The sequence below is a fragment of the Hipposideros armiger genome, unplaced genomic scaffold (assembly GCF_001890085.2).
Source record: "Hipposideros armiger isolate ML-2016 unplaced genomic scaffold, ASM189008v1 scaffold_1642, whole genome shotgun sequence".
NCBI classification, from domain to species: Eukaryota; Metazoa; Chordata; class Mammalia; order Chiroptera; family Hipposideridae; genus Hipposideros; species Hipposideros armiger.
In genome coordinates this window covers 61648-87636 of record NW_017732992.1, presented here as the reverse complement: position 1 = coordinate 87636, position 25989 = coordinate 61648, and the positions used below count along the sequence as shown (strand labels likewise).

The 25989-nt window shown below is 36.6% G+C and overlaps 1 protein-coding gene across 1 annotated transcript in view; it reads right to left on the bottom strand.

Annotated features, from left to right (window-relative positions):
• LOC109377937 (afadin- and alpha-actinin-binding protein) overlaps positions 1 to 25989 on the bottom strand; it is a gene marked incomplete at its 3' end in the record, with an annotated part of 60765 nt that overhangs the window by 7110 nt on the left and 27666 nt on the right. The window contains exons 4-13 of the mRNA XM_019634412.1: positions 16811 to 16942; positions 16050 to 16219; positions 15386 to 15598; positions 11785 to 11895; positions 9655 to 9790; positions 7704 to 7779; positions 7445 to 7634; positions 4290 to 4440; positions 2661 to 2797; positions 1573 to 1746 (exon numbers count right to left, since the gene is read on the bottom strand). Coding sequence (XP_019489957.1) covers positions 1573 to 1746; positions 2661 to 2797; positions 4290 to 4440; positions 7445 to 7634; positions 7704 to 7779; positions 9655 to 9790; positions 11785 to 11895; positions 15386 to 15598; positions 16050 to 16219; positions 16811 to 16853 — 1401 coding nt within the window. The remainder of the gene's footprint in view (positions 1 to 1572; positions 1747 to 2660; positions 2798 to 4289; positions 4441 to 7444; positions 7635 to 7703; positions 7780 to 9654; positions 9791 to 11784; positions 11896 to 15385; positions 15599 to 16049; positions 16220 to 16810; positions 16943 to 25989) is intronic.

The window sequence follows — 25989 nt, the reverse complement described above, 5'->3', positions numbered from 1 at the left end:
GTCTATCTGAAGTGTACCTGGCGTATAAGACGACCCCCCACTTGGAGGCATATTTTTCAGGGCCAAAAAATCGTCTTATATGCCGGCAAATACGGTATATCCAGCCACACCAATCAAGTATGAATATATTTTTGTATTATTCCAGAATTCAAAATATTTTTCATTCACACACTGCTTATGAGGAAATTAATGAGATAGTACAGCATATTAAAAAAAGAACCCAAGAAAGAGGATAACATGAGATATAAGAAACATGGCAGCATTAAAGGGAAGCTACAAAGAAAGTCAAAGAATTTACTACATAGTGATATATGGAAGATTCTCTTCCAGGTGGCAAAATCTTAATAACATAGAATATTTTCTATGTGTCCAAGCCTGCTACTTGGTTATAATATGAATAATATATACATTATCATGAGGTTATCAATGTTCTTTCCTGGTTTTCAATTTTTAAGTCTCAACCTTACACAAGGTACTTACACCTGGATTGTATCACAGGACTGAACATAAATATAGTAACAGTTGACCCTGAAACATAATATCACAGACAAAAACTGGGAAGCACATGGGCAAGAGAAGTGGAGCAGTGTAAGCAGGAGAACGCCCTCATCTTTCAGTGCCAGGATAAACTGATACTGTCTGAGGCTGAGCAAATGTAAAGTAGACGCATTAAACCTTTACTTCAAGTAAAAAGAGCAACAACGAGGAGAAACAATTTGAAAGAAAGTTAAAAAACGTTAACAATATTATGAAGAAATCAGGTGTAGATGAGGAACAGTGGAGATGGTAGGGGTAAGGACATTAAACGCCTTATCTTTCATAGCGGGGACTCAATGGTATCAAGGAAAAAAGGTTGAAATATATTAAAGTTAAAATAGTACTTCCCAGAAGAATTACAAACAGAAACTTGTAACAGTAGTTACTTCTGAGGAATGAAACCGGTGATAAGAAAGGAGATTTTCTCACTTTGTAGCTTTTTGTGGATTGAGTTCTTTTTTAAACTATGTACTGACATTACTTCTATAATTTTTGAAAGGGAAATACGTAGGTAATACAATACTAAGTAAAAAAGCAAGCTGTAGAAATGTACAGACAGCAGTCTAATTTAACCATTAAGGCATACACATCCGTGAGAGACTCGAGAGAGGGAGAACTTTATTTTTCACCATATTTCCTTTTCTTTTTAAATAATAAACTTGGTTGCACTGTCTTCCGAAACTATACCTACTGACAATGGAGAGACAGATGACAGATGCCCAAGAGATCTCTTGTGTCAAGCTAAACACTCAACAGTAGAAAGCTAATCCAAAAGGGTAATAAATGCTTAGCTTTTTTTTCTTTGTTTTTTGTTTTAATTTTCAATTCCCAAATCTGATAAAGGCAAAAAGATATCCTTCTATACTTCATGTGCTCAGCATCCCTTTCATTTCAAGTTATTTGTGAGATCATTGGTAAAAAAACTTTAGAAAAATAAAACTGGATAGCAAAGAAACACAGAATTTAGGTGCTTTCTACTGCGGTCTCCCCACAATTCTCACAAGCTCTACAAGGAAAGCTAATTGTTGAAAATACCTCCAATCCCAGGCAAATGGCAGCTTCCGTAAAGCTTCGTCTTTCTTTCTCAAAATTCTTTTTTTGCTCTTTAAATAGGGACCACTCTTCTTTGAGGCGTTCCTTTTCTTCCAACAAATAACAGTCCCGTAGCAGAGAAGTGGTATCGTCATCACATGCAGTAGCGAGCTGCTGCTATTAGATTTTAAAACACAGTAAGTTCCAGAGGGACCCTGCAACACTCCAACAAGTTGACATGAAACAAGGGAAGAAAGGTCAAACTTTAGGGGATGAACAGAAATTATGAAGAATCAGAAAATCGACTGAGGAGTCTCATTTCCCAAATGCTTCTAAAGTCTAATTGACAAAGCACTGACTGAGAAACGGTATGCGATCTGTCTGTTAGCAAGCAGAGAACTTCAGTTAGATTAGAAGAATGTCAAACACCAGTCTGTCCTTCCCAATCCCTTCACCTTTCTCATCCATCTCCTCAACCCCCCCTCCCATCTAGCAACCATCAGTTTGCTCTGTGCATCTACATGTCTATTTCTGATTTGTTTGTTCGTTTATTCTGTTCTTTATTCCACATATAAAAGACATGGTATTTGTCTTTCTCAGTTCAAATTGGTAGTTACAAAATAGTCATGGGCATGTGAAATACAATGTGGGGAATATAGTCGATAATACTGTAATTGTGTATAGTGTCAGATGGAAACTAGATTAATTGGGGGGGTCCACTTCATAAATTGTATAAATGTCTAATCACTATGCTGTACACCTCCAACTAATATAAAATAATATTGAATGTCAACTATAATTTAAAAAATATATAGTCATAAGCTGTAAAGTACAGCATAGGGAATAGAGTCAACAGTACTGTAATAGCTATGTACAGTGTTAGACGGGTAATAGACTTGGTGGGGTTATCACTTTGTGAGGTGATGTCTAATCACTATGTCGTTTTGTACACCTGAAACTAATAATTTAAAAAAGAAAAATGTCAAATACTATAGATCTTATAGTATATAAGAAGTAAAATGCTAGTAAGGTTCAGTAACATTCTGGTCCTTCTCAGGGGACAATAGTTTTAAAAGATAACTCACATTTACCTGTAAAAGTTGCTGCTGAGTTTTAATCATTTCTTTACACTGCTGAATTTCTAACTCAAGTTTTTCAGTTTCCTGTTCATGGTCTCGTCGTGAGATTACATCTTCATCATTAAAACCTTCTAGGTGTACCTTTGAAACTAACACAAAACCAGTAATTTGACATAAACTCAACAGTCACATTTAGTTTACCGTGTTTTTTGGACATATATTTAAAAATCAAGGCTCTCAGAACTTTTCTCTTTCTGGAATCTCATAAGTTTTCTAGGAGGCAGTTATTTCCTTTGCCCTTTAAAAAGTTCATAAATTATTATAAAATTTATTTATATTATTTTAACGCTTGAAAAGTTTTAAAAAGCAAAGCAACTACATGGAGCTCATGACAACTATAACTTGGCACTCTTTATGGGCTAAATGATACCCTTACAAATAGAGCTCTATTGTCAACATTTAATTTGTAATCCATATTTACTCAAGATTGTGTCCTAATTTAAATGGACAACCTATAGTTACATAAAAGAAAAATAATTAACATTCAAAAACTATGTTCTTTTGACACTTCTTCAAAAATCAGTGCAGTGCTACATTCTTGCTTTCTGGTATTAAATTCAGCCAACATGATGTCCGAACATACTTTCTATTCACTAATAGCAAGATGGCTGAAATCAATAAAATCTTATGTAAATTAATTTGGGCACTAAAATAGTTTTGCTGATTGCTCTTTACTGTTGAAGACAATTGGGACTGAGTTTGTTAATTCTGACAATTAAGAATAATTTTTTTTTAAATAGACTTCATTTATTGAGCAGAAACTTAATTTTCTTGATTTAAAAGAATATAAACTTCTGACAAATATAAAATATTACACGTATGTTCATGAATGCAAATCTATCTATCCTATCTATAATGACAGGAAAATGTATCTAAAATAATACACTATTGAGTGTAAAAAAAGTACAGAAAAAAATATGCAACATACAATTTGTTTTTTTCTAATATATTTTTAAATAAATATTTTAAACATACAAAGAGAAAAATCTAAAAAGATATGCACTAAACTGTTACATGTTACCTAAAGGGAATAGAGACCTGAATATTCTACTTTTATGTACTTCCTAATTGATGCAAAAACACTGAACATCTATTACTTCAAAAATAATTTAAAAATGGATTTTTAGGAACCTAGGAATATGCACATATCTAGAAATAATAAGTACAAGGTTCATATTTATGCTATATCATGGTTAGTATTTCTTGATTTCCAAGATTTAGTAAGAGACTCAGTTCACTTTATCCAGTTGCATATTGCACTCAGAGCAGATGGATCAAGATAAACTCTCTTCAGAGAAAGATTCACTGAAAGCCAACTGTATTTTCTCAGTGAGATTCTCTTTCATTTCAAGTTACCTGTGAGAGCACTGGTAAAACAGTCGTTCAGTAAATATCAATACTGGTAAAATAAAGATCACTGGTTCAAACTTCACGTCGAGAATTGGGCAATCTTGCTTTTCCAACAACCAAACCAAGCTGAAGTGCTTCAAGTCTGAGCCCATAACATGGCTTTTTAAGTGACTGAAAATTATGTTTACCGAGTGTCACAACTCACTTTGCATGCATTTAGGCAGCAGTTACCTTGGTTATCAAGTTTTTCTACATGACTTTTCAAAATTCTCCACTGTTTTCTGATGCTATTTGTAAGCTGCTCTCTCACAGTTTCACAGGAGAGGTCCCACATACTCTCTCTGTTCAGTTCCCCGGCATCTTCCTCAATATCAGAGATAACCTACGAGAGACGAAAAGGAAAGACCAGTATCTTAAAGTGGCTTTAGATACTTAGGAAATGGTAATCAGATTGCTTGTCAGATGCTTATCAAAATCATTTCTGTATTGTATCTTAAACATATATGACCCAGTATTTAACAGAAATATCTTGACAAAAAGCAATTAATATTGAAGGTAAAAATTCCCCTATTCAGGCCTCTTCACATGTGAATTTGAATCAAAATTCAGTGAGTTAGCAACAAGAGTCATGGAGCTGTGTGAGGAAGACTTATTCACAAGTCTAATGTGTTAGATGCTTTAATATGTTAATTAATCCTCAAAAAATGTTGCAATGTGGGAAAACTCAGGCTTAGAGAATTAGAGTAATTTGCCCAATGTCACATAGCCAAGAGATAGAATTGAGAGGAAGTTAGATCAATTTGTTTCCAACCTTAGGCTGCTTAAATAAACATGTGAAATAATCTCTAAAGTAAAAGCAACTGTTAATCCTATTTTTCTCATATAATTTTCAAAAATAAAACTGGAGATTATTTTTCTTTGTATTCTACCAAACCATTAAATCATAGGACAACGTAGTAAACTTACTGACATACGATCATAGAGAGTCAAAGGAGGATAAAGAACACAGAGAAACAATACTAAACTCAATGTCATAATAATCTGCATCTACATAAAATGGTCTTAACTGAGTCTAAGAACTGTGTCAATAGTCTGAGGTCAACGATAAACTAGCAGAGGTCAAGGTCTCCCAAGCAGGGCGGTGTGGAAAGGCCCAGGATGTGGCTCACTGTGACTGGTCACTGCCAATCAATCTTCTAGAGCAATCTGCCAGTAACTCTTCCAAGGAGCTATACCCTCTCTTCTATATATTTTAAAAATACTATAAATCCATTATTTTTTTTAAAAATGAAGAAAATTGCTGCATTTTTCCAGATTAAGTGAAACTCTAAAACCAGAAAACAAAAAGAAAAAATTCATTTAGCTTGAATTTTGAGTACATATTTTGGCTACAATTAAGCAAGCAAAATAATAAATGAAACTCTGATGCTACCTAGGTATTCCAAGATTACATCTTATTCCTCTTGCTATAATGCTCCAAAAATTTTTTAAAAGGAAGAAATGGTTGAATTATGTAAATTTTAAGAAGAAAAAGCATCTAGAAAACCAGATCTCTTAAAAACAGAAAATATACTTAAGAGATTGTTTCTCCAAACCTATACATCTGAATTATAAAGAATTATACAGGATACTACCCACTGGCTGAGTAAAGGGGGAAAGGGGTGATTTAATTATCTGGGAAAGAGCTCCTTGATTTACTACCTACTTCTGCTAAAAGCCGGTAATGAGAGGGTAGTAAAGGTTGGGCCAAAAACTAAAGAAACCACAAGAGTAACAGAAACTATGCTAACCCTGGAGAGGTTATTAGTGAATGTTAAGAAATGACCAGAAGTGATAAACTTTGAGAGAAAAGGTTAACCAAATATAAGACATCAAGCAGGCCCTAAACTGTAGAATTTAAAAGAATATTTTTTTTTAAAGGAGAGAAAAAATGGTAAGAGGTAGGATGGGCTTATCAGTTGGACTGATCTGTGATATCATAAAATAAACACAGGTTTCCCCTGCAATCTGAAAGTAGTGGCGTAACGCAAAATTTCAAAAAGCGGGGGACACCGTAATCCTCAAATACAGGTTTAAAAACAAGTTCTGGTGACTTGCTGGTAATTAGCATTTTCCATCGACATTATTATTTTCAGATTTTAGTCACAAACGGGAATTTGCCTGAATCCAGAATTTAAACTTGTATTTAAATTAAAGCAATTAAGTTAAAAGAATTTTTCACCATTATGTGCCTTTTTTCAGACCTCTGCTCATATTATTCCCCCTTCGACAAATGCTTTCCCCATGCTGTCTACCTCAAAAACTCCTTTTTTAAGAGACAACTCAGATGTCACCTGCCTTCCTTGACTGCAATATTTGTTTTGTTTTATACATTGCACTACCCTATTATAGCTCTATAATAATTATAGAAGTAATTATTACTTCTCTACACACATGTTACTCTGAAAAAGTGCTGCTTGAGGGATGCAATGGACTGAATGCTGTGTTCCCTCACAGTTCCTATGTTGAAATCCTAGCCCCCAATGTGATGTACTAGGAGGTGGGGCCTTTGGGAGGTGACTGGGTCATGAGTGGAGCCCTCATGACCAGGGTGAGTGTCCTACAGAGCGAGCTCTCTGGCCCTCCCTCTGCCATGCAAAAACACAAGAAGTCAGCAACCTGAAACCAAGAAAAGGGCCCTCGCCAGACACCGAACCTGACAGCACCCAGATTTTGGACTTCCAGGCTCCAGAACTACAAGAAATAAATTTCTATTTATAAAATACCACTCGGTCTATGGTATTTAGTTATAGCAGCCCAAACAAAGACAAGGCAAAAAGCCAAAATATCTTTAGCTTTTTCTTTCCAGGGAGTAGAAAGAACATAATGTATACTCAGTAAATTTATGGACCAAATGAGTATTTGGTTATTAAAGTTAACAAAAGTTTCACTTTCTGAAATGTAGAGCCTGCTTAAGTACAAAATACTTAAAATATTTAAAGGCTATTTGGCACAGTGGTTAAAAGCATGAACTCTGGGGTAAAACATATTTGGATTCAAATTCTAGTTCTACCATGTGTGATACTGGGCTAACTACTGCGCCTCAGGTGCCTCCATCTACAAGATGGGGAATTACAGTATCACAAACATCACATTAAAATAAGAATAAAATGACAAAATGCTTATAAAAGTGCTTATCATAGTTTGTGGAACAGAGTTAAGTCCTCAGAAAGTCATCTCCCTCATTTTCCAGGACATGTCTGGTGGTCACAGTGACAGAGGGTAGCAGAGGAGGGAGTGTCCTTTCCAAAATATCAATAGTGTCCCCACTGAGGATACCTAGCTAGTGTTTCAATTGTTCTCATTTGCAATCTGAAGACTGTATTAGAGAGGAAAGAGCCACTTACAGTTCCTGTACTATCATCTGCTCTTTCTCTAGGTTTCTGCTTTTGGGGAGAAAGAAGAGAAATCATTTCCTTTTTCATTTGCTGAAGAACCTTCTTAAGTTCAGCATTTTCCATTAGGATTTGTTTCTGACGATATTCATAATCATTCAAGAGAATTTTATACATTTCATCTTCATTCCTGAGGAAGAAACTGTCAGTATGAAAATGCAGTCTAGAAAGAAAAGTCTGATGAAATTGATCAGTTTAAACTGGACCTTACCTGGCTTCACTTTTACCAGTCCTCCAAGAGCCTCTCTTTCCATCAGCTCTCCCCACATAATTTAAAACTTCCATGGCTGCAAACACGAACACACAAATTCTTACCATACATGTTTAATTGTTTAAAAACCTAATACACTATATAACACACCAGGGACATGTCAACCTGGTATAGAGATTAGGATTTGGGCTCAAACAGCCCAGATTTCAAATTAGAGTTCCATCTAACTAGTGTTTACAAGTACTGAGATCTTGGCAAGTTATTTAATTTCCAAGCCTGTTTCTTCATTGATACAGTGTAAATAATGAAGTACCTACCAGAGTTGTGAAGTGCAAAAGAAATGTTAAAGCATTTAGCACAGTAAGTACCTAATACATGTTATTTTGTTATCATTATTGATTTTATCTTCAGTGGTTGGCAAACTGAGACCTGTGGGCTGGCTGCCTGGTTTTGTAAATAGTCTTATTAGAAGACAGCCACATCATTTGTTTATATATCGTCTACGGCTACTTTTGCGCTACAATGGCAGAGATGAATAGCTGTGACAAGAGACCACAGACCCCCACAAACCTGAAAATATTTACTATTTGTACCTTTACAGAAAAAGTTTGCCAAACCCTGTATTGTCATCATCAGAAGAGTCAAGGCCCCGGCAGTATTAATACCTGTTCTGCCCCAAGTGGAAACGGAAGCACTTGGCATAACAAAGAAATAAGATGAGAGGAAGTTGTAATTGCAGAGCGAATAAAATCGTTATGAAACTAGCACTTCCAGTTGGGTTTGGACCAGGAAACAGCCACATTCCCCATAAAATAAGGGCTCTGTTACCAGAGTATAATTTTTAATAAATTTCTCTAACTAGGTGATACATTTTATACTTCTAGCATTATATCTTTTACTTTTATTTCCTTCATGAATGAACACAAGGTTAACCAACCTTAAAAACCAATGAGTTTAAAAAGTATTGCCTCAGAATACCTAAAGATTTTCCACGTTGTCTAATTGCTTATTACACTTTCATTTTTCAATAAAATACTCGAATAACTGCAGCATCTCTGCTGTATAGGATGACAGTGATGCAGCCAACACTGAACTGCTCACTGGTCAGAACCCACCATGTGACAGCCTGAAACATCTGCTCATCAGCTGCTGTATGCAACTCCAAGTTCAGTTTAGGAGATTGACTATATACTGTGGGTTACACGACAGCCTATTGCCCACTTGGAAACCACACTTCAATAAATAAATGCACAGGTTTCCTCTTCCCTGAATCTTATCAGGCCAGGAAAACTACCTGTGTAGCTTTACTACTGTGTGTAAGTAGGTCTACTTCTTAATCTAAATCTAAATCTATGCTATTTACTTGAAATTATGCACAGATTTGGATGAAATGCTCGTTGTAAGTTAATTTTCAAAAGAATACTAGGAAAAAAGTATACCTTAGACACAAATATAAGCATAACTTTCATAATCCATCCTTTTGACTAGCTGCTTCAAAAATGCATAGCTAACCTTATGTAAAAGAACTCCAATTGACATAAATGATTGGTCTGATGAATAATTTGCTGTAAGTTAATTCTAAAATCATACTTCTACTGACACTCAGAAACTGGTCCTCATGTTTAACATTATCAGTTCTTTGCGATGGAAGATTAGTGTGTCCTCGGGCTCAGCTTTTCTCTATGGATTACTCTTATACCTGTCATGTTAACAAAACAAAAAACCAAAACACTAATTCTTATACACAACTAATAAGCAAAGCGAAATTACTATTTTTCACTAACCAGTTGCCTCAACCAGTTTATATGACTAGATAGCAGCTAAAAACAATTGTACAAAGCATGAAAAGAACACTGCAGGAGTTACTGTGCTCAATCCTTTTACATTAATTTCTTAGCATAATATTATCTTATTTATTCCCTTTGTTCTGTCTTAGCCAGCTGCTTCTTACCTATTTTTTTATCCTTCTTATTCATAACAAGTTGATGTAGACGTTCCTTTAGTTTATTATATTCACGCTCTTTTCTCTTCATATCATGATTATATTGAGTAGCTCGACTTGCAATGATATTTTGTAATTTTTGTACCTGAAAAAAGAATTTCCATCAAATGGGTCCTTTAGGATTGATAAACCCAGTTAAAATTCACAAATTCAAAAAAGTCCTAGCATTCACTGTCCCATATATAGTTTTATATAATTCTAGGATTATTTTTCCTTCTCCATAACCACTAGAAATCACTCTTTAATATCATTTAAATGAATCACATCAACTTTTTAATTTTTTTAATTTATTTTTATTTTTTTTTAAGATTTTTTTTTTTTAATTGGGGAATGGGGGATAGGAACAGCGCTGGGGAATTGGGGGAAGGGGAACAGACAAGTTGCTGTCCTTTTGTTCTTTAGTCTAGTTGTGGAGGACGTTGCTTCACTGGCCCAACTTGGCACCATCATTGCGCTCTTCCCCTGCGAGGCAGATCAGTCGCCGGCTTCTGGACGGCTGCTCACGGCGGCTGCTGGCCGCCCAGGCTGGCTGAAGTTTTTATTTTTTAATTCTGAAAATTTCCACTCTTGCCAACTTTCTAAATTATCTTCTATACCTTTCACCGTACATAGAGACTCTTGATCATTTAGAAGCCAGAAGCTCTTATGGAAGTTTTAAAATGACTATAAAGCTTCATCTGAAACAAGTGGAATTCACCTGATCATTTGTAGTGACTTCCTTAAAGGGCTGACTTGAATCACTTTATTCCTTAATAATCTGTGACAAGGCAAATTAGCCAGGTTCATTTTTCTCTGATCATAAAACAGTTCTCAAGTTAAATAAGTACAAACAACAGACAGAACCTGGTTCAAACATTTGCTGAGTACCTACTACATGCCAAGTACTATTGGTTAATGTTTATTTCAACAACGGCTTCTCAGGCAGCCCTCGATAGGAAGTATGTTCTATTCTGTATAGACATCTTTAATATCTGCTAGAGACGATCATGTTTAACTTAATCCTTACTAAAGATAAACTATATTCAAACCATTTAGGTGTAATCAACAGACCACGTCAAAATTTTCTGAGAAATAACTCAAGGAGATGTATAAGCAACCTTGTAGTTTAGTTAAGATACTTCATTAACCACTTAGTAAATATAATCTAAATAACCAAATATGGTAAAACAAATCTGCCTAAATCACTACAAGGACCTTAAAGAAAGAAATATACTCCCATAAAAGTCTTTCCTTATAGTTAAAACAATATATACAACACTGAGAATATTATATTTTTACATTTATCACATGGTCAAGGATCAAACTGCAGAGCAATAAAAACATAATGGTTTTATCTTACATAAACTAAAACTAATAATTTCAAATGCATTAACTCTGTAAGTTCAAATACTAAGAACCACTAAAGCAGAAATGAGATTAAAATTATGTCTTTAGCCAAAGAAATGAGGGTTTTTTTGTTTTGTTTTGTTTTTAGCTGAGCCATCCTGCCACCTGTTGGCAGCTCAGCAGCTGCTCAGCTCGGGTTGGACTTGAACCGCTGTTGCTCAGAGCTCAAACTCTTGAGCGAGCTCTTAACCAACTGAGCCACTCGGCTGGCCCAGAAATGAGATTTTTAATGTGAATTGTTTTTTTAAACAATAATTCATGTGCCCAATTAGTCATTTAATTGCTTGACTGGATGAACAATGTCAATATTTAAGACAGTGCAAGAAGAGGCATGACAGATATTAAGTACGGGTACAAGAGAAAATAAAAGATCTACATTTAAAGCACCCCTGTGCCTGAGAAAAAATGACAGTGCGTGTGCGTCCAGGATGAACGGTACAGGACACGGTTATCACAAGCTATGGACTAATATACTAAGTCACTTGGATCCACTCGGGGGAGGGGACTGTGGGAAGGGTTCCTGACCTCTCAGTTAAACGTGATACAATACCATGCACAGAGGTCCACCATCTCATTTTGACACAGGACGAATAAGTTGCTCTTTGTTTTAAAGTGAAGTGGCTCTTATGGGCACCTCAAATTATTTTTTTTTTAAATTCACTTAAACTTGATCTGTAATAACTGACCACTTACCTCATCTTTCTCACTTTTTAGTAACTGATGCAAATTCCTGTTCTTGCATTGTAACTGTCTGTCTCTTTCCTGAAGCCCAATCATTTCTCTCCTGGAGGTTTCCAGCTGTTCCTAAAATGTTCACATGCTATTTTGATTAAAGTTAACACAGGATTCAAAGCAAATGAATTCTTAAAAAATTAGTAAAAACAAGTTACACATACAAGTTACCTAAAATTGAAGTTTAGAGGTATGCAAAATGTTTATTTAAAGGACTTATAAAGTTCTATACTATAAAGTTACACAATTTATCTACATTTAAATACAAAATTTAATTTACATATAACATTTTTTATGTATATACAAAATAGCCTCAAAGTGGATCCCCTGAAAGGGTCTTTACTTACGCCAGTGATGTTGCCACTGAACGTTTAAAAATTTTCTTTTTAATAATTTTAATCCTTCTTTACACACTCTTTGAGAAAGAACCAAAAGTGATATGAAGCTAAGTCTGAAGAATACTGTGACCAAGCAAAGTGGAGCACTTCAAGTCAGAAAAGGTGGGGAGACTTCAGCAGAAAACCAGTTCTCCCTTACAGGTGGTGAACTCTGAAAATTTTTCCCAGAGAAGAAAGGCAGCATTGCTGGAATGGGTACGGAATATGATGCTCACTTTCAATTAATTCCACACATCTCCAGAGGAACCATGCCAAGTTCTCCATGAAGCCACTGGGGTCTTTTTAAACCTTCTTTATAAAATATAAAGGCCACTCGAGGTATGACTACAAACAACAACTTACACTGTAAATTGTCTCTGTAACAATGGCTCTCAAGAAGATACAGAAATTTAGGAATATAACTTGGATAACTCTAAGGTTGTCAAGAATTTTGGGCACCCTCTTCTTTGGAGTGTTTAAAACTTCCTATTGTGCCAGACCATTTTGCATGGCTGAACTTAAAGGTCCTGGGGCCAGTTGACATGTCCGATAAATATCAAATCAGATTCACTGAGTCACTATCAACATTTTTCCTGAACTCATCATCCCTGAAGATCTGTACATCCCCTCCTACATTTCTTATCTCAGTAAACCACACCACCATCTTCAGTAATCGCACACCTGAATACCTTAAATTCATGACTCTCTTATTCCCCAAATTCAATTTTTCATAAAATTCTGCACATTCTACCTCCTAAAGCTTCTTCATATCTCACTCTTACTATCTCTATTGGCACTACCTGAGGTCAAGTCCAAAACCTCCCTGGCCTGGGTGACTGCTAAGGCATGCTAACAGCTGTCCTTCTCACCAGGCTTTCTAAGGCCCCAACCTCCACCCCAAACACAAATCTGTACCTTTCCCTATAATTTCTCCACTCTATTGCCAGATTGATATTTACATGATGGCTTCCTCCTGTTTACATTTCTCGATGCCTTGGGTTTCTGCACAATGCCTTTCATATCACCTGGGGTCTGGGTCCCAGCCTTACTGCTTATCACTCATCAGGCATCATATACTTCAGCCCCTATAGAGCTATTTACTGTTCCCTGAAAGTAAAATGCTCTCTCCCATATCCATGCTTTTATACAGGTTATATGCTCTGCCTAGAATATCTTTTCCAAACACCAGCAAATTTCTCTTCATTCCTCAAATCTCAGATCAAGTGTTACCTCTCTGTGAAGGCTTTCCTTTACCTTCCACACCAAGAACAATTAATGAAGCAAATAATTATGATTCAGTGTGTCTCTTTCCACTGACTACAACTACTTGCAAGCAGGGACTGGGTTACACTCATCTTTGAAACCCAATGCCTAGTACATAAATCTACTCAATAAATTTTGCTCAACAAATTGAATGAATCATATGCTAGATCTAGAAACTCTTCAAAGATAAATCAGCAACTTCTCCCACTGAACACACATTTCTGTTCACGGTTGACCCCAAATACCTGATTTTGGCCCAGGTCAAATCCCAAATTAGAAGGTATCCTGGAAAATACTCTGGGCTCTGGGTAGTCCTAATAAATGACAACTTCTTAGAAGAAAGGCTCAATAGCCTCAAATTACCAATATCATTATGTAATTATTCACCAGCTATAATACTTATAAGACACTTGGCCAAGGGTGCCCAGATATGAAAAGTTTTAAACCTTAGTCTAGGGTTTACACCTCTAGGTCAGTTTAATTCATAAGACTTATAGGTCTCTGATTAAAATGATAGTAGTATCTACAATTCACAGCCTTTTAATAAGCCTGGAGGGTACCACCTATCTGCTCTAGCCCACCACAGTTCCCCAGTCTGCCAAAATACAGTGTTCGATAATCTCTATCCCTAGGCATACAGGATATACAAAACGCTGAAAATTTTATTAAAGAGAAAACGCACTGTTATCACTGTATATGAACCAAGAAGACACCATAAAATAGCATTAGGCCATGATGGGCTGGTGGGGCAGGTGCTGCTGAGGGGCTAAGATGCTTCTCTAAATCAATCCTCAAACACTCCCAGTGTTCACATATAGGCCAGCCCCAGGCCACTTCTTTATTGTACTCCTTACTAAAGGGTTTTTAAATATTATATACAGAGATCTTACTATTCTCCAAGAGAGCTCAGAGATTCACGATATTGAGGTTTTTGGGTTTTTTTTAATTGTTGTTATATGTTCTTGGAGGAAGTGGGGTGGGGCGTGGATACAGAGGAAGAAAAATAAGTAGAGAGGGATGGACCAACAGGTGAAAAACTAAAAGAAAGCTGATTTTCTGTATGTAGATTCAAAGCTTTTATTTTCACAAATAAGGAAACTCAAAATAGAATAGTATATTTAGAAAAGTATTTGCCTTGAATTGATTGTATTACATCCTTCATAATATACAATCATAAATCCCTACCATACTGTGATTTTGAACACTTTCTTCTCTCCTCAAATATATATATATGTTTAATATATTATATATATATATGTATATATATATATATATATATATATATATATTCTTTTTTTTTTAAACATAAAGAAAAGAATGAAAGCAAAGAAGAAGCCACAATGAATGTTCTATATTTTAAGATAGCAGGTCAACGGCCCTGTGAAAAATATTTCCTTTGTTCAGAGAACCAAGCAAGTTTGCAAAAGCATTCTTATTCTTCTACGGTCTTCTCTAGAGTCCCAAAGACTTCTAAGAGTTAGAAGTGATCTAATCTGCTTCCATTATTGAGCTTTCGCAACTCTGGCATAGATACCCTCTAGAATATTTTTCTTGGAATTAACTGATGCAGCTTCTCACCATAAGACTTTTTTAAATTAAGCATCTACTTTATGAAGCAAGATTGAATGGGGCAGGGAAATTCTATTTTCCTTGGATAAAAATATTTCCTAATCTAACTTTCTACAGATTTCAACAAATCATTAAACAGTTCATTAAGTCAATATCATCAATATAGATCTCAGGTAGCAGTACAACAGATTTGCACAAACTACTGTAAGTCCACTTTGACTTACCAGTTAAAAAAGAAAACCTAAAACTTAAAAAAATTAACCCTAAAATGTGTTTGACAGCGCCAATGAAAATTTACAGTATCAAATTACATAATAATGGCATTGAAATACAGATTGACATGTAGTTTCTACCTTAAGTTTTGCATAGCAGTTCTGCAGATGGTCCATATCACTTCCCAGTTTCAGATTTTGTGTTTCCACATTTTCCTGAGCTAGAAGGTTCTTCCGCTGAAGTACAAGTAGCTCATTCATACAATTTAAAACAGCAACTATATTTAATTCTCTCTTTGTCTCTTTACCTTTGGACTCTTCATATAATGAAGGAAAACCGAAAGTAGTCAATTCCTGGTAGGAAAAAACATTTTCCTAAAAGTTGGTTACCAGACAACTTAGTAAAGAAACGAGATAGAAATCTTTTCTGAGAAAGAAAACTATACTGAGATAGTTAAGAAAATAGTAAATATCCCAAAATACAAAGAATTGAGAGAACTGGGCTCTTTTCGCCTCTGCTCTACAATCACTTAGAGCAAGGAACTCAGGTTTCTACCCCAGTAACATAAGGGTGAGGCTCCCAGTGGAGAAACCCCTGGGGTGATAGGAGGCCAAATGTTCCAGATAAAACATTTACCTTGTATCTAGATAGGTAGCCACCAAGGTTCTCTGCAGATCTAATATAGGTCCTAGACCAATACACAACAATATACTTGTACCTGACAAGCATTTTTCTCATAACTTTAATATGTCCCATTATATAACAAGATTTATGCTATTGCTCCTTACAAAAAAAAAATGTTACCTGATCAAGATATGAAATACTTTGTTCAATATTATCCTCTGTGCAGAAGGCACTGAAAAAACTGTGCACGTTTTTTGATAAAGGTATTGATGAACATAGCACTTGCTGTGAGTATAAACTTGATGGAGACATCTTTGTGTCTGAGGTATATTGAGATATATTTTTGCTTTCTGAAAGAATCAACAAAAGGGATTTATGTAAATAAGTTATAAAAATGCATGCAAAGGTAACAGTCTCTAAAACCAAAGATTTTGAATTATATAAATATTTTAAGTATTTTCAAATTAAGGCAAAGCTGGGTTTTGTATGAAAACTATATTATACTTTCTAAAATGATACAATTATAAAGTGGTGCTCTTAGGCATGTTATGCTACCTTAATTTACAGTGCTTTAGATTTATAAGCATTACAGGCAAAAATCACTTCTCTATGCACTCAAAGTTTATGTGATTAAAGGAATAAATCAGAGAAATGTATTAAAGTTGCTAATGAATTTATTTCAAATGCATAAAAATTTCCTCAAAAATAGTTAACAATCACGTAATTTATTATTTATTCAAAGTATTTAACCCCACTAATTATAGCTCAATTCTTAGCTCTCCCTGATAATTTTACTGAAGATGGAAATTAGATATTTTACAACTATTTATGTATCTCTCTAGTCACATCTTCAGTATTTGCAGTCATCATTTTATAGTTTCTTTGAAAACTTCAGCTTTACAATGACTGTGTTAGCTTACAATTATTTTAAACTCAGTTACCTGAAGACAGACCTGTATCTGTAATAGTCATCCAATCTCCCATAGCAGTTGCCAGAGCCAGGATACCTGAGGAACCAGTTCAGTAACGAAACATATGGCCCAGCTGCTGTTGTTCTTCTATGTAGGCATCTCCTTAAAAAGCAAATCACAGAATAACAGCATCTAATTAAAAATACGAAAGCAAATATAAAACTAATGCGTAACAATAGTTGTATGTGCACCAAAACAGAAGGCGTATGCATTATTTACTCTCATGTACACCCACATAAAACATGGCAGAACTCAATAATTTCTGTGGTTGTGCATGTGTGTGCAAGATCAAGGTTAAAGGATCAAGGTTAAAGGACCAAGGTTAAAGCATTCTCCAGTTGTACTCAGGTATTCATATTACTTCATATACAAAGTACATGGTACATGATTTGACTCATAATTTATATCTAAGGTACAGCACTATAGTAAGTAACATATATTTCTATTTTATATTCTTTAAAATATAATTTTTATTTATGTAGATAAGAAGATGAAAAAAATTCTTGGCCAGCATTCCCATGTTTTGCAGTGAAAAGCTACTGAAGCAGTTTCAGCAGGAAAGCAACATGCTCTCCTTTAGGCTTTAAAAAAGATCAGTGGCTACTCCACCCTCTGCAGATATTACAGGTGAACAGTTGCGGGGAGGCTGGGAGAAATCAGGCTATTGCAATAGCTCAGGCAAGACTGGTGTTACACGACAGCTCTAACAGTGGAAGCAGACAGGGAATACATTAGAGATTTTTTTTTTAATTAGGGTTCTAGAGACAGAACCTTCCGGACTTGCAGATGGACTGAAATACGGGCAAAAGAAAAATCACAGATGATTCCTAGGTCATATAGCAGCATACTATATATATTAATGCAAATGATGTTATGTGTCTAGTACATGTGATACTGTCACACAAGCATCCCCATAGAAGGTCATCAGTCTGGCACTGATCTTTACATGTTTCTACTCACGTGCCTTGGTAAGAGCACCCTGAACTAGTTTGTACTTCCCATTGCCCTTAAGTGGGTGCCTTCAGCAACAGGATGAGCAGGATGAAGGTTGAGTCTGCACCAAGGCAGACAATGATTTTACTTTTGGCTTTCAGAGATAGTAGGTATAAGTAAAACAAGATCCAAGGGATAATAAACTCATGTATTCTAAGGCAGCTCTGCTTTGGGTAAGTTACTTAACCTCTCCAAGCCCTAGTTTCCTCACTGGTAAATCACCATTATAATGGCTCTTACTTAATAGTTTCCCCTGAGGATTAAGTGAGATAATGCACAGAAAGTATTTAGCACCCTGCCTGGCATGTGGGACACATGGAATTAGTATCAGTTGTTATCATCATCATCATCATCATCATCATCATCATCATCGACATATAGATCTGACTTATTGGTATCAATGAGAGGTTTCTAAAACCTGTAACTAAATGCACTGTTGCTCGTAATAAAAACTAAACATAAATCCTTAGAAGATCTGGAGACAGATACCCTTAAAGAACACAGGCAGTGGGTCAATTTTTTGTAATTGCACGTTAGCGGTAGGGACTACATCAGAATACAGAGATAGGCACCTTTCCAAGTCCTTTTTTAAAAGATGTTTGTAAATAAGACACAGTAGAGCTTTAAGGGCCTTTTCTCCCCATACAGAAACATCCTCAAATGCTAAAATGCGTCTACTACATATCCATTCTTTAAAATTATAATTTAAGTCAGTTACTCTTTCTCTGTGAATTTAGCTCTCCAGTGTCTACAGGTTTAAACTTTGAATTGCTGCCTGATTAATTTTAAAAACAAACAAACACCTGCAATATATTCAGTTAAATGTTCACAACGAAAACAAAAACTCCATTTTGAAGTGCTATGAACCAAAGAATTTACTAACAGTGCATGATTTCACTAAATCTAGAAGTTTCTAAGTCCTCTTCTTTACAATGATGCAACTAATTATATACTCCAGGGCCTGTGATAAAAGTTAACCATCCAGTTTTTCCAAGAAAGGAGACTTAAGGCTTAATAAATATACATCCCAAACCCAAGAGACTAATTTAAGAAAAAAGGTAACAGAAACATCTCTGCTTTGCACAAATCTAACAGTATCACAAGTTCATTTCAATTTGAAAGCCTCAAAAGCAGCCAAGAACTCCATTAAAACCTGGTGCTGGGCTGGCCGAGTGGCTAAGTTGGTTAAGAGCTCACTCAAGATCAAGAGTGCGAGCTCTGAGCAACAGGGTCACTAGTTCAATTCCCGGCCTGAGCTGAGCTGCCAACAGGTTGCAGGATGGCTCAGCTAAAAAAACAAAAGCAAAAACAAAAACCTGGCGCTGAAATCTAGAATTAAGCTCCATATTTTATATGTATAACACATAATATGTATTAATCAAGCCATAGCAAACCATTATTTAGTGGACATGATTATCCATGACAAGTTATATAAGAGTGAATTTTATTAGCAAAACTTGAAGATTAAAGAGTTTAAACACCTTTAAATGTCATTTCATTCATCTAAGATTGTTAGGGAATAATCTTGAAATAAATTAAAGCAAATAAAAACCTATACAGTATTCCATAAATAAGAATTCCTTCCCCTAGTCTCTATATCAGAGAGACATAGTTTTGGTCCTTACTGTTGGATAATTTGTATACAGGCTCTAATAAACCCCTTGTTCCAAGTATTTCTTTGTGTCCATTTTAATAAGTAAGTCTTCATAATAGAAAATCTTACTAATTGCAGTAAAATAGCAATCATTGCAGTGTAAATGTTATCTTACTATTTCTGAAGAACTGGCTCCCCTCTATGCTGCTATGGGCCCCAAAGTACCAACGCTATATAGTCAATGTAAAACAAGCAAGTTGTTTGTTCTGGTCTGTTCTTGGTAAAATGCTTTTGCAGTACATAATCATCTGGCATTTTCTAGGTTAGAATCCTGATAGAAAATTGGGAAGCGGTGACACATTTAAAGTTAACATAACTGTACCTTTTCTGAAAGAAAATGAAGATTTTAGTATAGTTTATCAATCTATCATTCTTCATGTCAAAGTATTTTCTTTCATATATATTTTACCTGTATCAGAGATAGAAAACTTGGGCTCAGGGAAGTCAACAGTAATACCCGAGTCACATTTCTAACTGGTTGTAAAGCCAGGACACAAATCTCAGTCTTTGAAACTGTGCTCTGTTTGCTCTATCACCAGTCAACCCTGAATAATATATATGTAACATATATTATTATATATAATAATGTATATATATACCTCACATATGTTAAAAATAGAATAAGTATTTCCGTGAAGTATCTTTAAAAAGACTGAGTTTCCATAATTCATTTTATTTATTTATTTATTTATTTTTTTTTTAGCTGAGCCATCCTGCTACCTGTTGGCAGCTCAGCAGCTTCCATAATTCATTTTAAATTATTACGTTCAGAGTACCCAATTCTTAAAGGAACTTATTTATTACTTAAATTGAGGCACACATAAACTTCTCTGCTATGCCACGAACAGTAGACTTATTCTATTTATAAACACTTTGCTTTGGAAAGGTATAAAAACAATTCCCACAAATGAGATCAGTTCCATAGACAGTTTAACGAGGGTGGAATTAAATAACTCATTTTACCATATTCTATCTTAGCGTAAATATTAAGACAACATCAAAAGTAGGTAGATCTTTAGCTACAACATTTGTGGTTCAGATTAATTACTACTGGTTTTTTTTTTTTTTGAACAAGTCAAACAAGTTTATATAAAGCTCATGGATACATACACGTGTGGCAAAGGTATAAAATCATTCCGTAACAGGCAATGGGATAAAGAAGAAGGCACTTCAATTATCTGCAATGTTTTACTTCTTTAAAAAAAAAAAATCCAGTAATCTGTCTTAACTCCTAACTATGATTTATCTGTTGATTTTTTACTACTGTTTTTTTCCATTAGAAAAGTTCCCTGGTTGGTTTTTCCTCTTCCTCTTCTAAAGACTCAGGGGTTCTCTACATACATTAATCACTTGTAAGAATTTGGGAGAGGCAGCCTCTAAGATAGCCCTCTATTATTCCTGCTTCCCGCTGTACATACCTTTGGGTTATTCTGCTCCTTAAGAGTGCACTGGGTTTAGGAACTAGCTTCTAACAAATAGAATACAGCAGAAGTGATGGGATTTCACTTTCAAACTTAGATCATAAACAGGCTGTAGCTTCTGTTTGGGGTTGATTCTCACTTGCTGTCCCTTGGGTCCCTCTTTTTGGGGAAAGCAAGCTATCATGTTGTGAGCAGCCCCACGAGAGGCCAAGGTGGCAAGGAACTGATATCACCAGTCAACAGCCAGTGAGGAGGCCCTGAGGCCTGCCAAGAGCCATATGGATGAGGACGGAAGTAGATCCTCCCCGTCAAGCCCTGAGATGACGGCAACCTTGGCCAACACCTTGAAAGCAGCCAGTGAGGGACCCTGAGCCAGAGGTACCAAGCTAGGCCATGCCCAGGTTCCTGATCAACTGGAAGATAAATGCTTGGTTTTAAGCTGCTAAATTTTAGAGTAATTTGTTATGCAGCAATAGATAATTAATACAAATGTGTGTGTGTGTGTATTTCTTAATTCCTTCCATAATTTACATGTCCTCTGCTGAAACATAACTAAAGTGATACCATACAGTACAAAAGCAACTAATTAGGGCCAGCCGAGTGGCGCGTTGGTTAAGAGCTGGCTTGGGATGCCAGAGGGCCCCGGTTTGGATCCCACATATGAGGGCCAGTGACACTGCCCTCTACAGCTAAGATGCTGAACAACAGCTCGACCTGGAGCTGGGCTGCCAAGAGTCGCCAGCGACGGCGTAGGCTGCAGTCCCTGTGGCAATGGGTTGCCATGGGCTACCGTATGTGGCCAGCAGCCACAGTGAGCGGCCGTCCAGAAGCCGGCAACTGATCTGCCTCGCCCGGGAAGAGCGCAATGATGGTGCCAGCTTGGGCCAGTGAAGCAACATCCTCGCAACCAGACTGAAGAACAAAACAACAGCAACTTGTTTGTTCCCCTCCCCCAATTTACCCAATAAAATCTTAAAAAAAAAAAAAGCAACTAATTAGGTTTATGACAATGATATCATCCAGTATTACAATTAATCATTCCATATTATTATGGTTGGACACCTTCCCCACTAGTTCACATACTTTTACAGGGTAGGGAAATGTACGTATTCATTTTTGTATCCAACAGGTCCTGAAACAGCAGGTGCTCAGTAAATGTTTACAAAATGAACTGAGTCCCACAGATGACACGCTCACTCCTGCCTGTATGCGCCACCTATGCTTTCTTCTTTTTCCTACCCCAAACTAAGGCTTCTTTAAAGCCCCGCTCAACCACCATCATCCCCATCCACATAGCCCACAAAACTCCATTCTCCAGGTCCTCCAAAACACTTACTAGTTTGTTTCACCTTTCCCAGCTAGACTCTTTAAGTACCACACATTTTACATTTCTGTATCACCCCACTAATCTTATTAGAATAATCAATGAATACTGAAGTGAATAACTGATGATAAATAAAACATGTGCATTCCAGCAAGCAAAAGTGGATAAAGGAAAACAGCAATAGAAAAGATGCATAAGATGTTAGTCCTTTAGCGAAAAGTTACTCTTCATCCCCCAAAATCTCTCCTAACACACCTACCCACTAAAAGAGGGCTCAGCAGAAACATAAGTATTATCATGATTACAAGACTTCCTTAACACAGTACACTATTTTAAGTGTTCTTTTCAAGTTAACATGGAACTCTAACTTGAGAAGGCACAATTGCCTACCTAATCAGAATTCTAAAATAAACTTCAATCAAGCATCAGAAAATAATAGTTTTTCATTATACAAGAATGTGGTAACAATATAGCATCTGGGTTTCTAAATATTGCACAGGATTTTTCACAAATAGCTAACTAAAGTGTTTGCTAAAATCTCACAAAGTCAGAGACACCAAATTGCTGGGTGAAAAAAATAAACTTGTTAAAACGAAGTCTTTAAGCATTAGTCCTGTCTTATAAATTCAGTCATAAAACTTCAGAATTTAGTCATCAGCATACTTTAATAGATGTTATTACTATCAAACACCAAATATATTATGATTATTAAAAATATTAATACCATCTTCTACTCTAATTTTGTGCCAAAGGAGGCTATAGTTTTTAATTCCATTACAAATGCTTCTGCTACCTTAAACAAAACCATTAAAACAAAATCTTGATTCAGATATACATATCAGTATAGAAACATTAAATTCCACCTCTTAGGAAACCTACTTTTTACAAATTTAAAATCTAAATGATTTCATCTGAGTGGCATAATTTAATAGTATAGATATTTTCCACAAAAATAAACTCTTCATAAATTAAATTTTAATATATATCTGAATGGTTGAAACTCAGTATTTGATATTTCCTTAATCATCTGCCCCTGGCTAAGTTTGTGGCTGTGTGGAGGATTTACAGTTGGGGAGTCCAGTACAAACCATGCAAGCCTCACAGGCTTGGGGCAGACAGCAGGGGTCATATCCTAACCAGTCTCTCTCTGAGCCTGTCTCCTCACTGGGAAAATGGGATGAGACTATCTACACTTCGTAGGATCGTTGTGGGTATTTAATGAGGCAACAGGTAAAAAACTAAGCACAGGGCCGGCCGAGTGGTGCTTTGGTTAGGAGTTGGCTTGGGACGCCAGCTCTGAGCAGCAGGACGCCAGTTAGGATCCCACATGAGGGCTAGTGACACTGCGCCCTCTACAGCTAGGATGGTGAACAACAGTTCGACCTGGAGCTGGGCTGCCGTGACTCACCGGTGACGGTGCAGGCTGCAGTGAAGCTGCAGTGGGCTGCCATGAGCTACCGTGAGTGGCTAGCAGCTGGCGTGAGCGGCAGGCAGCCAGCAAGAGCTGCCAAGAGCCATCGTGAGCAGCTGTCCAGTGGCCGGCGATCTATCTGCCTCACTTGGGAAGAGCACAGTGCTTGATAATACCAACATGGGCCACTGAAGTGACGTACTCCACAACTAGACTGAAGAACAAAGGGACCGCAACTTGTCTGTTCCCCTTCCCCCAATTCCCCAGCGCTGTTCCCATCCCCCAATTCCTCAATAAAATCTTTAAATAACAACAAAACAACTAAGCACAGTATACCTAGGATATGAGAAGTGATTTAACAAACTCGTGCCAGGTGCTGTTCTAAATGCTCTAAATTATATATATATTATATATATATATATATATGATGAAGACAATCGTCACAGCCACCCTATGTGTTATCATGTTATTTCCTTTTTACACATAAAGAAATTGAAGCACAGAAAGGTTAGGTAATTTGCTCAAGGTCCTATAGCTGGCAAGTGGCAGAGCGGTGGATATTTCCCAGCCCTAACTGCAGAGCCCATTCTCTTAACCATCATGCACTGCAGCTTCAGTGGATGAGGCTCAGAAAAAAGTACTGCTTACCACCACTCATTGCATCAAATCCCCCAACTGGGCCAAGACTGCACAAAATAGTGTGAAGACACAATTATGGTAAAATATTTCATGTGTGTCCGTTTGGGTTGAGGGATACAATCTCAGTGAAGCTCCAAGCCAGATTACCCATTAGAAAGGTAGTAGGAAGCTACATTAAATTCCTTATAGACACGCGTGAATCAATTATTGCTGTAGTACAAAAAACAGTGTGCTATAACAACTAAAAGCACAGGGTCCCAAGTCAGACCACCTGGGTTCAAAGTCCAGTTCCAATGCTTATAAGGTATGTGGCCAGAACAGAAATCTCTGAATTTCATTTTCCTTATCTGTGAAAGGAGAGTAAAAACTCCTTACCTCAAAGGATTATAATGTGGTTAATTAAATTTAGGTTTAAAATTTATTTAACAACTTTATTCAATCAGTTTATGCATGTAAAGGGCTTAAAACAGGGTCTTGGATATACAGTAAGTGTTCAATAAATGGTAGCTATTATTAGATATTTTACTAATTTGTAAAGATTTCCATGATATTTTGTTAAGTAATAAAAAAAAAGTTGGGGCTGGCCGAGTGGAGCGATGGTTAAGAGCTGGCTTGGGACACCAGAGGGCCCCGGTTCGGATCCCACACATGAGGGCCAGTGACACTGCCCTCTACAGCTAAGATGCTGAACAACAGCTCAACCTGGAGCTGGGCTGCCGTGAGTTGCAGGCAACGGCATAGGCTGCAGCCCCTGTGGCAGTGGGTTGCCATGGGCTACGCTGTGTAGCCAGCAGCCAGCATGAGCGGCCAGCAGCCACTGTGAGCGGCCGTCCAGAAGCCGGCGACAGATCTGCCTCGTCCGGGAAGAGCGCAATGATGGTGTCAACTTGGGCCAGTGAAGCAATGTCCTCCACAACTAGACTGAAGAACAAACCAACAGCAACTTAACTGTTCCCCTTCCCCCAATTCCCCAGCGCTGTTCCCATCCCCCCATTTCCCAATAATAATAATAAAAAAAAGTTGTAGAACAATAACCTAACATGATCTTATTTGGTCTTTTAAAAATTATACATGAGTATATATTTACAGGTATAAATTGCGCCCTATAAAGAGAGGAGTTTGTATAAGAATAGAAAAATCTAGAAGACAAGGCCAACCTGGGAGCAGAAAAGGGAGGGGGTGGGGCAGGGCTTCTCGTCCCTTTCTTTATGCATTTTCACACGCACAAAGACGCTATGGGTAATCTTTATTATTTTGTGTCTTCCAAATTTTCGATAAGTGAATTGTTTTTCACAGAATGAGAAACAAAAATCCACGTTTTTAAAGGAAATTACAGTGATAAACAGAGGCAATGGGGATGAATAGCACCACTCTCAAACACCAAAACAGCAGACTGGCATGAATAATCACAAAACTAACAGCAGACTGGCATGTTGGGCAAAACCTGGTTAGATATTACACAGATGTCCCAGAGTTACTCAGATAATCAATTATGGACAGGAAACAGAACATTATCAGAGGTTAGTATTTTGTAGTTTATATGGGAATCTTGCAGTCTACAAAAATTTGAAATGCATAAATCTTTCCACTGATCAACTGTACTTCCAAGCATCTATTACCACATATTCAATCACACGAGTAAGCACGCATGATATACATACAAGGATACTGTTGACAGCAGCATTATTTGTAATGGCAAGAAACTGG